The sequence below is a fragment of the Enhydra lutris genome, unplaced genomic scaffold, assembly GCF_002288905.1.
Source record: "Enhydra lutris kenyoni isolate GAN:26980312 unplaced genomic scaffold, ASM228890v2 scaffoldscaffold22, whole genome shotgun sequence".
Taxonomy (NCBI): Eukaryota; Metazoa; Chordata; class Mammalia; order Carnivora; family Mustelidae; genus Enhydra; species Enhydra lutris.
The window spans coordinates 13,975,593-13,989,671 of NW_019154106.1; the positions used below are offsets into that span (position 1 = coordinate 13,975,593).

Here is a 14,079-nt window from a genome sequence, read left to right on the forward strand (position 1 = left end):
ATATAGTCTGTGTTATACCTCTATTTATGGCATATATGAGGTTCACTTTGGGCCAATAATTTAACTTGTTTAAACCTTTTTATTCTCCTATACAAAACAATACTTCCTACATAGAGCTATTGAGAGGGCTGAGTGAAAATCAAATGAACCAGTGTGCCTACGTAGTAGTTTTTTGTTTTTGTTTTTTAAATGGTGACCATAACTTAGCTCAAAGCAGATTTCTTTACGTGTATGTATGTAAATTCTTCTGCACCGTGAAATATATTCTTTGCTCTATGAAGATGAACAGGAAATACGTCAAGTAATATGGAATGCGACATAATGGAGGCACTGCCCTGACCCCTTCTCTGTAACTAAATTTAACCATCAAGTTGTTATTCTTTTAATTTTTATCTTTTAATTTTCTTAACTATTTTAACAAAATACTAATATTTTATTTTGATATAACATTTCTTTTTTTAAAAGATTTTATTTATTTATTTGAGAAAGAGAGAGTGAGAGAGACCATGAGAGGGGAGAGGGTCAGAGGGAGAAGCAGACCCCCTGCTGAACAGGGGGCCTGAAGCAGGACTCGATCCTGAGACTCCAGGATCATGACCTGAGCCGAAGGCAGTCACCTAACTAACTGAGCCACCGAGGCGCCCTTGATATAATATTTCTTAATACATTAATCTTCCTCTAGGAGCATTTTCATTATAATTGTCATGTACTAACTTGCACGTGACAAATCAAATACATTTCATCATGCAGGGACCTAGGAGAAAATGAGGAAACCCGGGAAAATTGGGAGAATGAGGAGCACCTGGATGGCTCAGTGGGTTACGTGTCTGCCTTGGGCTCAGCCATGATCTCAGGGTTCTGAGATTGAGCCCCCACTTCCTTACTCTTAGTCGCCCTCCTGGCTCTTCATCCCCTCTCCCTCTGCCCTCCCCCAGCTCCTGCTAGCTCTCTCAATCTGTCTCTCAAATAAATAAATAAAATCTTTTTTTTTTTTTAAATGGATGAATGAGCAGTCACTGGCATTGTTTTCATATGATAAAAATTCATTAAAAAACTCCTTTTGGATAAAGAGATACTGTAAAAAACTGAATAAAGTCACAATATTATACAATACCATAGAAGTGAAATAAAATAGACTAAAGATGAGATCTGCATGGATTTTTTTTATATTACATTAAATTCCTCTATACCTTAGGACCACAAGAACTTTCATAAGACATATATACATTATAATTAGATAAAAATGTGTTTGACTATTCCTAATGATAAACAGATTAAGAATATACCAGTAATAACTGGGTGGCAGATTAAGGTAAGAGAATTATTAAGTTTAAAATATTGCAAGCAGGATCCTTTCTTAAGAAAAAAGAAATAGAGGGGCACCTGAGTGGCTCAGTCAGTTAAAGCATCTGACTCTTGGTTTTGGCTGAGGTCATGAACTCAGGGTTCTGAGATCAAGCCCAGAGTCAGGTTCCCTGCTCAGTATGGAGTCAGCCTGTACCTCTTTCCCTGCTCCTCCCCCACTCATGTTCTTTTCCTCAAAAATAAATAAATAAATAAATAAATAAATAAATGCAATCTTGAAGAAATAGAAATGGTACTGGTTATAATGATGAAAACTTACATTATGAAATAATGGAGCATTATAATTGATTTACATAATCACAGCAGTCTCTGCTCTATAAGAAAACAGAAACATATAATTTTATGACATTAACTATAACAATGATTCCATAAAATCTGCATTTAATTTGCTTAAAATATTGCTTCTAATGTTGTGACCTCCTGGTCACCTACCCTGCCTTGATGTATGTGACTTTCTTACATCAGAAAGATGGAAACATGTATTAGTTGGTAGTAATTTTAGAAAACTATTTTCAGCAAATGTGATAAGAAGTGGTATAAACCTGGTTTTTTGTCTGTTTTGTTTTGCAAGTATGAAAAGTTGAGAAAAATCATACTAGGTAAGTTCTAATTGTCCTGTAAGCTAAGGAAAGATAAACATGCATTTTTATTTTCCTCTAAGCTTTAGAGTTCTAGGGAAAGAACCAAATTGTTATCTCATATTTTAACACCTTTATTGAAGACCGATGGTAATTTTTTTTAAAGCTACATTCTTTGAGATAATTGTATCTGCTTCTTGTCAGATCCTACTTAAAATTGAAGAACATGCTGAACATTGTACCATCACCATAAAACTGGGTACTTAAAAGTCTGCTAATATCCAAATAATGCTTTTCACATCTCAGTGTGAGGTGGAAATCCCTTTTGTCTCATTAAGCAATCTGGAAAGAATCATACATATATTTTTATTTAAATAATCATTAAATCTTAAATTATCTTGAGAGAATCACAAAAAAGAACCTGGGGCAACTAAATAACTAAGAATTTGGAAAGATATCAAAATGCAAGGCTGAATACAGGCAGCTTCTTAATTTTCCCAATTTTTAAAAATGGATATCTCTTAGTTCTGCTTCATTTGCTCTCAATTTTGGCCTGCATTGGAGATAAAATTACTTATATAAAAAATAGTTTGCAAGCAATAGCATGACTTTGCTTCAAAGATGTTTCTGAATACTTAGTCTGCAGATCCAGGTGAAAATACTCAGAAAAATAATGTGAGTAGAAAAGGATAGGTGTCCAATTCCTGCTCAGGCATCATGGAGTAGTAGAAGCAAAGCAAAGCAAAGCAAAGCAAAGCAAAACAAAACAAAACAAAACAAAAACCCAAAAACAAAATTATAAATGCCAGGTTTTGCTGGAGCTTTGCTATTGAATTAAAGCATAACTTTGCTTATATCACTTGATCATTGTTGATGGTAACACAAGATAGCCCATGAAGTATTCTATCATTTTACCTGCAGTGAAGCCTCTGTCTTGACTCTCTCATGTGTTTCTTACACAGCATAGTGAGAACAATTTATGGATTTTTTTTTAACCTTTTGAGACTCTCCCTGAGGAGATTCCAAGCAATTTGTTGACTATCCCTAATGTATTTCAGAGCATAACAAAATATCTGGAGATTGTCTTTTTAATTATTAGAGAAAATTTGTACTTACTGTCTTTTTTAATTTTTTCCATGTCTTTCTTTCTGACTTCCTTCCTGAATTCCTTCCTGACTTCCTCCCTTTACTCCCCCTCTCTCCCTACCTTCCTTGTTTCCTATTCTTTATTCTTGGTTAACTTTCCTTCTGTACCACAGGGGACTCTTGATTAAAATATCATATCTGTGGGATATGCCATCAAGAATCTGCATTTCCATTGTGGTCTCCTCAAATGAATGGCACTGGGTAGAAGAGTTTAAATACTGTCCTGTCACATTATTTCAAAGTTTTTAGGGAAGTAAAATAATACACTATGAAAATATGAGGTGGGTGCTACTTCCTTGATTTGTTGCTCAAGTTGTTTCCACTTTTCTTTCAGGGACAGAAAGTAGTTACTGTTACTTTTCATTTCCATCTGAGTTTCCATCTGTCTGTTTACCACTTCTCCTTTACTTTTTAATTTTTTTTCCTTTTCCTGCATATTGCACCATTTCAGTGATTCCATTCTGTGCATCCTCCCCCCCACTCCAAAATGGATCTATTTCCTTGCCAGAGAGTCCTATCCCGCTGTCCACTTATAGCGATGCCCACTGACTCCCCCCGGCCACGGTTCCTAACTCCTAGTAATCACCAATCTCGCTTCCATTACTATATTTTTGTCATTTAAAGCGTGTTTTATAAATAATATACCATTTGTAATCTTTTGAGATTAGATTTCTTTTTCATTCAACAGAATCCTCTTGAGATTCCCTTGTGTTTTGTGTAAATAAATCATTTGTTCCTTCATTGTTGCTGAGTAGTATTCCATGATATTAATGACAGAATTTCTTTAACCATTTACTCACTGAAAGGCATTTGGGTTCTTTCTAGTTTTCAACTATGATGAGTAAAATATTTATAAACATTCACTTAAAGATGATCGCATGGATATAATTTTTCATTCCTTTAGGATAAATATCCAGGAGTATGACTGGTAGGTTGTTTTAATTTAGATCAAGTCCAGTTTATCAGTATTTACTTTAAAAGATTATGCTTTTTATGTCATGTCTCCTTCACTCTTTTTTCTCCCCCCAACATTTTATTCATTTATTTGACAGAGAGAGAGAGAGAGAGAGAGAGAACACAAGTAGGGTAAGAGGGAGAAGCAGGATCCACCCCCCAGCACCGAGAGGAGAGCCAAATGTGGGGCTGGATCCAGAACCCAGGATGGTGACCTGAGCTGAAGGCAGATGTTTAACATACTGAGCCAATCAGGAGCCCCTTGGGTCATGTCTTTAAACTCTTCACTAGCCCAAGGTGTTGAATATGGGCTTTCCCCTATATTTTAATCTGAGTTTATTATAGTTTGCCAATTTAAACATAAATTGTCATTCAATCTTCATATAAGGTTTAAGCTAACATTATTTGTTTGTGTATTTTCTGTACTCCCAGTTACAATATCACTATTTTTTAGAAGACTTTATTTATTTGTTTATTTATTTAGAGAGTGCAAGTAGGGGGAGAAGCTGAGGGAGAGAGAGAAAATCTCAAGCAGATTCCATGCAGAGCATGGAACACTTCAGGGGGCTTGATCTCAGGATCCTTAAATCATGACCTGAACTGAAATCAGGAATTGGTTGCTCAAATGACAGACACCCAGGCACCACAACACCATTTTTTTACACTTGATCTTAGCCAAAAGGCCGAGAAATGATAACACCATTTTTAAAAAAGTTATTGTCCTTTTCTTGAATTATCTTTCCAATTTTTAAAAAAATTAGTTGAACTATTTCCAAAGGTCTATTTCTATTTGACATTGATTCATGTGTTTGTATCTCCACCAATGTCTTGTAGTCTCCATTGTATGTCTACATAGTAAATCTGAACATGGAGTGGATGATTTTCTTCCTCCTTATGCTACACGTTAAAATGTGTTTAATCTCTGCTAGTTTCTTGAACTTGCACATAAATTTCAGTATAAAGTTGCCTTTACAAAAGTCTTGCTGGTTTGCATTTAATCTATAAATCGGTTTATAAAGAATTTATTTTTTAGTGTATTGCATTTTAATCTCTAAAGTTAATATGTCTACTAATTTGTTCAGATCTTTTTTGATTTCTTTATTCGCTATTTTGTACTTTTCTGTATACAGATCCTGTATATGATTTGCTTGTTTCTACTTGCATAGTTCAGTGTATATGGGGGGCTGTGAATGTTTTATTTTTTAATTTCATTTCTATATGTATATGTAGAAAGATATTTGTTTATTATTCATGTATCATGGATCCTTGCTGGACTCATAGTTTTGTTTTAGACTTTTGTTTTACAGATTTGTGGAAATTTTCTATTAGATAACATGTCATTTGCCTAATTGGGTTGGTTTCATTTTTTTCGTTCCAAGTTGTATAAATTTTATGTCCTTTTCTTGCACTTTCTGGGAATTCCTACTCGATCTGTTTTGTATAAATATAGATGATTGCAAATTTGTAGGTTTCTTTTATTGTCATTATAAATTATGTAGTTTTTTTTATTCTGGCATCCTTTACTCGGCAGAATTAGTTTGAGATTATCCCCATTTTTGGATGTGCCAATCCTTCATTACTTTTCATTTCAAGAGGCATTCCCTTGCCTGGATAGCCTACAGTCCATTCGCAAGTGGATGAACATTTGGTTTGTTTCTGGTTTGGAGCCATCACAAATAAAACTTCACTGTAGGGGCAAGAAAAAGAAAATCCTCTTTTATCACCTTAACGTTTCCTCCTGGCCCTGAGATTTAAACTGATGCAAGAGATTAATAGGACCAATGCATACAGATTTTATTTAGTAATTTTTTACTTGTATGTGGGAGTTGTCACAAGAAGAAAGAAGACCCAAGAACTGGCTCAGCCTAAGTGCTTATAAACAAAGTTGAACAAAGACCTGCAATTATAGAAAAGTAACTAACATTTTGGGGAGACGGAAGGCAGACAAGAGTTATCTTTCCTTAAGATTTTATGTATTTGTGTGATGGTGAGAAAGAGCAGGAGAGAGTGCAGGAGCAGGGGGAGCAGGAGAGGGAGAAACAGGCTCCCTACTGAGCAGGGAGCTCAATGTAGGGCTGGAAGCATCCCAGAGCCCCAGCATCATGACCTGAGCTGAAGATGGATGCTTAACCACTGAGTCACCCGGGCACCCTGAGAATTATTTTAAGAAACTCTGTATAGGTTTCTCTTGGCTTCTGGGTCTCTGTCTCTGGTGATGAGAATTATTTTTTTTTTTCCTTCTAGATTAAGGAGGGCATCTTTAAGATGGTAATTTCATTTCCTGCTTTCAGAGAGAAAAGAATTCAGAGTGCCTTTCTTGCAGTTCCAGTGTTTTCAGTGTCTTTGGCTCAAAGTAATCTATATATCAAAGCAACAAATTTGGGAATGATACGCTCTGAATTCTTTCAGTTGCTATGGACATTTGGATACAAATGTCATGAAAGTTCCTGTTCTTCCATACGCTCACCAACATCTAGGTGTTCTAATAGATTTATTATGTTATCTCATTGAGTTTTTAAATTGAATTTCATTAAATTGAAGTTTCATTAAATTCCATTAAAATGGAGTTCATTAGATTGAATTTCATTGACAAGGATACTGAGCAACTTTTTATGTGCATATTTGCCATCTTTATGCATTGTTTGGTGAAGTACTTTCTAAATGTTTTGCCCATTCTAGAGATCTATCATTATCATTGAGTTTTGAGACTCTTTGTATATTGTGGAACCAGCCCTTTATGAAATACATTATGTGAAACTGTTATCTTCCAGAGCATAAATTGGTTTTAAACCTTCTTAAGCATATCTTTTAAAGATATATATATATATTTTGATATAGATCAAATATAAAAATATAAATATATATTTATACAAAAGATAAATACATCTTTTGAAGATATATATCTTTTGAAGGTATCTTGAAATATATCATTTTGGTGTTGTACAGTGTATCAAAATTTTGTCTTATTGGTTTTACTCTGGGTATTGTATTAAAGAAATCTCTACAGAACCTGAGATCATGAATATTTTCTACTATGCTTTCTCCTGAAATTTTTAGATTTTTAGGTATTACATTTACTTCTATGATCCATTGTTGGTGAATCTTTATATGAGTTACAGTTTAACATTCAATATTTTATATATATGCATCTAATTAGTCCATCATCATTTGCTGAAAGGTCTAGTCTTTTTCAACAAATGACCTTTTTCTTTTGCCTTGTAGAAAATGTATTATTCATACATGTGTGGGTACATTTCTGGTCTACCAATTTTGTTTCATTGATCTGTTTCTCGATTTTTATACCAGTGCCACATCCTTTTAACACTGTAGCTTTGGAGTAGAGCTTGAGATCCATTAGTATTTTCCAGTGTTTTTATCCCAACTGCATTTCTCTTTGCAAGTTAATTGAGCTAGTCTAGGTCTTTGCATTTCTCTCTGTATTTTAGTTTCAGCTTCCCAATTCCTACCAAAAAATAATGCCTGCTTGGATTTCTATTTGAGTTGTATTGAATCTGTAGGTACATTTGAGGAAGTTTGATATTTTAACAATATTGAATATTTCAGAAATAAACATGGTATATTCCTCACTTATTTACATCTTTCTTAGTGTCTTATAGCAATATTTCTTAATGTTCTGTACATGCATTTTTCATATTTAAGTATTTTACAGTTTTGATACATTTGTAGCAGATATTTTAAAATTCCATTTCTAGAGGTGTCTGGGTGGTTTAGTTGGTTAAACATCTGACTTCTGATTTTGGCTCAGGTTGTGATCTCAGCATTGTGAGATAAAGCTCCGTGTTGGGCTCCAGAATTAGTGTGGGATCTGCTTGAGATTCTCTCTCTCTGCCCACTCCCCCCCCCTTTCAAATATAAATAAATATTCCATTTCTAATTTTTCCTTGGTTATTTATAGAATTAAACATTATTTTGTGTACTGGTCCTTTTTTTGAAATGACTCTAAATTCACAATTCAATTTCAAATATCTTAGCAGCCACCAAAAACTTGTGTTTGTCCTAGAAAACAAAATATTTTCTTACATTGATACTCACAAAGTTCATACTCAGTATATATTTCTCTCAATAATGAAAAAATTATATAAATGCGTTAGTAAGAGTTATCTTCACATAAAAATATACATATAGTGGGTTTTCATTCTAATTAATAAGTTTTATTCAAATTTTACTGATTATACAGAAAATTTTATTCCATAATGGAGGACAGATGAAACAGCCTAGTATCTCTGTGATGTAATGATGACAAAATGTGCTAAAAATAAGCAATAAAGTAAAAATTTTGAAGGATTAGGAGGACGTTTTCCAGAAGATATAACATATGCTAATGGAAATTGTTTCATATCTTACTAAACTTTCACTAGAAATATAGTATAGATCAAATTATGGGATTATCTCCTTTTGCTTCCTAATGAGGGATTATCAAATCAATGCAGTAAAACAGTGGACCCTAATAAAAATATTTTACATATTTATATGAACCAATTTTGAGGAAAATCATCCCCTGAAAAAAGCAACAAACTTTTCAACATAGAGTAGACCTCTTATGAAAACTAATTTTAAATATTTATTCTTATTTTTCAAAGAGAAGAACGTGTAACAATCCCATTAGACAAAAATAAATAGAAATCAAGATCCCAATACAACGTAAAATCAAACATCGAAAATTGGAAGCTTCTATGGGATACTTCAAGACATTTATCTTTTTTTTCTCCAACTTTATTGAGGTATAAATGACATATAGCAACTGTAAGGTATATGATGTGTTGATTTGATACACTTATGTACTACAAAAATTTGATACAATATTATGTACTACAATTTAGCATTAGCTAATGTCTCCATCATGTTACATAAGTGCCATCTTTTTTTTTGTGTGTGTGGTGAGGACATTTAAGATTTACTGTCTTAGGAACTTTAAAGTATATAATGGAGTACTGTTAACTCTAATCAAGAAAATTTATGTTTTTAAAGATTTTATTTATTTATTTGACAGAGAGATCACAAATAGGCAGAGAGGCAGGCAGAGAAAGAAAGGGGGGAAGCAGGGTCCTCACTGAGCAGAGAGCACCATGCGAGGCTCGATCCCAGAACCCTGAGATCATGACTTGAGCTGAAGGCAGAGGCTTTAACCCTCTGAGCCACCCAGGTGCCCTAAGAAAATTTTTCTTAATTTGTATATCCACTGGTATAAGGAAATGGGCTGATTAAGACAAATGACATGTCGCACTGATATTGTGAGTAACTGAGTTGCTAATTATGTTGAGTTAATAGATTTTCTAGGGCTCCTAAGCAAATGCATTGATGAGGAGAGCAGAACCCTGAGATCCCGCACATGGTACTGGAGCCTTTGAGCAAATTCACATGACTGAAGACTTCCAATCATCCTGCTACACTGAATCACCTTGAAACCACAATAAGTGTGATTTCAACACATGACATAAAAAGAGTATAAAGACAGGTGGCTGGGTGGCTCAGTCACTAAATGTCTGCCTTCAGCTCAGGTCATGATCCCATGGTCCTGGGATCAAGTCCCCCATGGGGCCCCTTGCTCAGCAGGGAGTCTGCTTCTTCTTCTCCCTTTCCCTTACCCCCTCTCTCAATTCGTGAGCACATTCTCTCTATCTATCTCTCTAAAATAAATAAATAAATAAATAAATAAATAAATACTTTTTTTAAAAAATGAAGATTGTAAAGACTAAAAGAGAATGAACTTACACAAACACACATGCCTATGCACACTCACTCACACAGACACTGGGAGATTTAGTCTATTAACTGAGAATAACACCAGAATCATCTGATCTCCCTTTTAGTGCCTTCCATTCTTCCTCACCCCCCATGGCATGCCAACTCTATTACCTGCTCTTATGGTCTATGATGTCTTGACCAATTCAACTGTACTATAAATTGTACCTAATTATTATAGTTATAATTTATCTCTTCCCCTCAAGAAAAGCAAGTATTTTTCCTGTTCTGTTTTCTAATATATTTGTAGCACATAGAATTGTGACTGGCACTTAGAAGAGAACCTCTTCATGTTTGTTGAACTCATTTCTGTTTATTATTACTTATAGAGACATACAGAACAAATTTTGAACCTCATAAACTAATTTAAGGAGACTGTATCGTATATATCCTTTAAGAAGAAAGATTGCAGAGTTTTTTCCACATTGTTTATCTTGCGTATTTTACATCCTTGTTCCTCAAGCTATAGATCAAGGGATTCAGCATGGGGATAATAAGAGTGTAAAATATTGATGCCACTTTATCAGTGTCAAAGGAATGACTGGACTCGGGTTGCACATACATAAATATCAAAGTCCCATAGAACACTGTGGCCACTGTAAGGTGGGACCCACAGGTGGAAAATGCCTTGTGCCTACCCTCAGCTGAGTTCATCCTGATGATAGCTACCAGGATCAGCAGGTAAGACACAAGAACTATCAGAAGGGAGAAAATCAAATTAAAGCCTGCTAAGATCAGAATAATCAATTCAATTTCATGTGTATTTGAGCAGAGCAAAGATAACAAGGGGAGACTGTCACAGTAGAAATGACTGATGACATTGTAGCCACAGAAGAATGAACTAAAAATCTTGATGGTGACTAGAAGAGACACAAATGTGCTGTAGAGGTAGGGGACTGCCACCAGTATGTTACATACCCTTTGGGACATGATGACAGGGTAGAGCAGAGGGTTACAGATGGCCACATAGCGGTCATAGGACATTGCTGACAGAATGAACAGCTCACTAATGATGAATACAAGAAAGAAAGCTAGTTGTACAGCACAAAAACAGTTAAGAGATTGTATTTTGATCCACAACAAATTTACTAACATTTTGGGACCCACAGCTGTTGAATAACCAAGATCAGTAAAAGCCAGGTGTTTGAGGAAGAAGTACATGGGTGTTTGGAGCCTGGAGTCCACCTTGGTGAGGATGATCATGCCCAGGTTGCCCACCACTGAGATCAAATAGATGATGAGAAACAGCCCAAATAATGGAAACTGCAGGTCACGGCGGTGTGTAATTCCCATGAGGATAAATTCATTCAGCATTGTCCAATTTTGTTTTTCCATCCAGGTTTATTGAAACATCTATTCTGGATAAAGAAATTATCATAGTCAATAGATTCCATGCATTAACTCCTGGGGATGTTTTAGTATGGCAAAGTAGAACAAAAAATATACATCCAAATTTTCCAATTTAGGATATTGGAAAACAAACCCGTTCCCCCGCAAAGACTACTATCTTATGTGGAGAAAGAAAGAGAAATGAAAATAGATGGGCAGTTCTCAACTGGACCCATTTTACTCCATGAAGAATATTTTGCAATGTCTAGAGATGTTTTGGCTGTCACAACTGGGAGCTGGGATGCTCCTGACTTCTAATGGTTAAACACCTGTTAAGCGAGCACAGGCTGCTATATATCTTATTATATCCAATATTTAGGCTGTAACAATATCCAGCCAGGAATAACAACAGTAAGAGAGTTGAGACACTCTGATGATATAGTTAGATAATTGATAGAGAGATGATACATGATAGTTAAATAGCTGATAGATTGATCAATATGGATATTAAAACAAAAACAATAAAGTAAAAACTTTAGGGATTAGAAACATCGGTGATCATTTTTCTATTCTTTAAATATTCTATCATTTATATGGCACAACCGCAAAATAGCATTTATAAAATACATCATTCATATGATCTTATACATATGTCAATTATGTAATAAAAATGTAAAGCCACAAACTACCCAGATGCATAAAACTCACTTCTCAAAACGTAGTCTTAGGAAAGATATGCCAACAGGTGAAACTGGCTAGAAAGTTGGCATACTTGACAGGTATTTGACAGGTGTATGAATAAGAAAAGCATAACAGACCACAGTGGGAATTATTTTTATGGTGAAGCATACCAGGATATACAGTTTCTGCTGTATTTAATTTATAATATATACAAAGGGTTAACTTGAGCAAAACGTGTAAGTTATGTGAAACTCTTTATTCTCATATATAAAACTGACATTTCCTTCAAGAGTTTTTGGGTAGGATAAACGAAGTTTTAATAATTCAATGTATCGATGTTACCTGGAAATAGTTCTCAAAAATCAAGTACCTTGTGGACTTTTGTTTGTTTGTTTGCTTGCTTGCTTGTTTTTTAATCGTGACAGTAACTTACTAGAAATGCTTCTGCTCTCTTTACTTACATACCTGTACTTCCTCTGGACTGTGACTTAAGTTCTTTGTCAGGGCTCTAGTGTGAGTAAGTGAGGAACTGTTTAAGCAGGATGTAACATAAACAGCTCGTCCCTACCTCACTCCATATCACATGACTAAATTTGAACAATCATGTTGTTATTCTTTGGAGTACTTATCGTCCACATTTCTTATCTATTTTAATAATGTTTTAATGTAAGTTATTTTGATATAAATTTGCTTAAAATATTATTCTTGCTCTTGTGTTATTTTCATTAAAATAGAGATATACTCACTTGTACATAACAGTTCAGATGCACGTTATTGAGCAAGAAACTAAGGGAACATGGTGGTATTGGGAGGGAAAAAAAGGCTACTGGCAGAGGTTTCACATAATGAAGGTTCATCAAAATTCCCTTTGAATTAAAAGATATCATACTTTAAAGAAAGAAAAAGTTGAAAGTCACTGTGATACACAGTATGATAGGAACAAAATAAAATACACTGAAGATGAGGTATGTGTGGACCCCTGGATGTGATTGAAATCCTTCTGTACATTAAGTCTGCAGGAACCCCTTCAAGCTATGAAATAGCACATAATGGAGATAAACAAGCATATAATCATATTGAATGTATCTAAATATACTAAAAACCCACAGTTAAGAAATTATGCCAGAGTGAGAGATGGATGGCATGTTAAGTTAAGAGAATTACTTTTGGTTTGAAAAATTGTGAGGGTGGGGTCACCTGGTTGGCTTAGTCAGTTAAGCATCTGTTTTTGGCTCAGGTCATGATCTCAGGGTCCTGGGATGGAGCTCCACATCGTGCTCCCTGCTCAGCAGGGAGTCTGCTTCTCCTTCTCCCTCTTCCTCCGCCTCTCCCATGGCTTGTGCTCTCTCTCTCTTGCTCACTCTCTTTCTCAAATAAATAAATAAAATCTTTAAAGAAAGAATATCTCAGAGATATTTAAAAAATAAAAAAATTGTGGGAATCTATTTGTTTAACAAAAAAGGAAATGGTACTGCCTGCAATTAAATTCCAATCAGAAGTCTCTGAGTGAGCTATATATAAGCAGACAGAAGCATACAATTCCACAACATTAAATGTGAAGCTAAGTACATGTAATTTCCACTTAAACTCAGTTGTAAACTTGCTTATAAGTTTGTGACCCCTTGATATTCTATACTGCTCTGATGCACACACCCTTCTTACATTAGAATATGATAATGTGTTCCAGTACATAATAATGTTGGAGAAATATTTAGTAAATACAATCAAAAAGCAATATAAATCTTGGGTTTTGCTTGTTTCTTTCTGCTTTATTTTGTTTTCCTTTGCAATCATGGAAGACCAAAAAAATAAGTTTTAAAATAAGGATTATTAGTAATCCTTTTATTTTTAAAATTAAATTTTTAAATTTTTAAATGCTCCAGAGAAAGAGAGTGAGAGTCAGGGAGGGTCAGAGAGAGAGGAAGAGAGACACTTTGTAAACTGACAGTGGAGCCCTATGTGGGGCTTGATCCCACTACCCTGAAATAATGACCTGAGCTAAAATCAGAGTCAGAATCTTAGACTGAGCCACCCTGTGCCACTAAATAGCATTTTAAGTACCAATTTTTCTATGAGGCGAAGATAAAAGCATTTCCTCTCACCAGCTTTGGAACACTATGAAAAGAATCACATTGCTTTTCTGTAGTTTACTATCTCTGTTGAATATTTGATATTTATTTTTCTAAGGATATATTCTCTGAGATAATTATGCCTGCTTCCTCTTAGATCCCACTGGAAAATAAGGAAAATTGTGAATATTGTT

General features: G+C 34.7%; 1 protein-coding gene across 1 annotated transcript; it reads right to left on the reverse strand.

Moving 5' to 3' along the window:
• Positions 1 to 10,235: 10,235 nt before the first annotated feature.
• LOC111149810 (olfactory receptor 8K3-like) lies at positions 10,236 to 11,141 on the reverse strand. The gene has a single exon (XM_022507097.1). The coding sequence runs from the start codon at positions 11,139 to 11,141 to the stop codon at positions 10,236 to 10,238; it is 906 nt and encodes a 301-aa protein (XP_022362805.1).
• Positions 11,142 to 14,079: the final 2,938 nt, after the last annotated feature.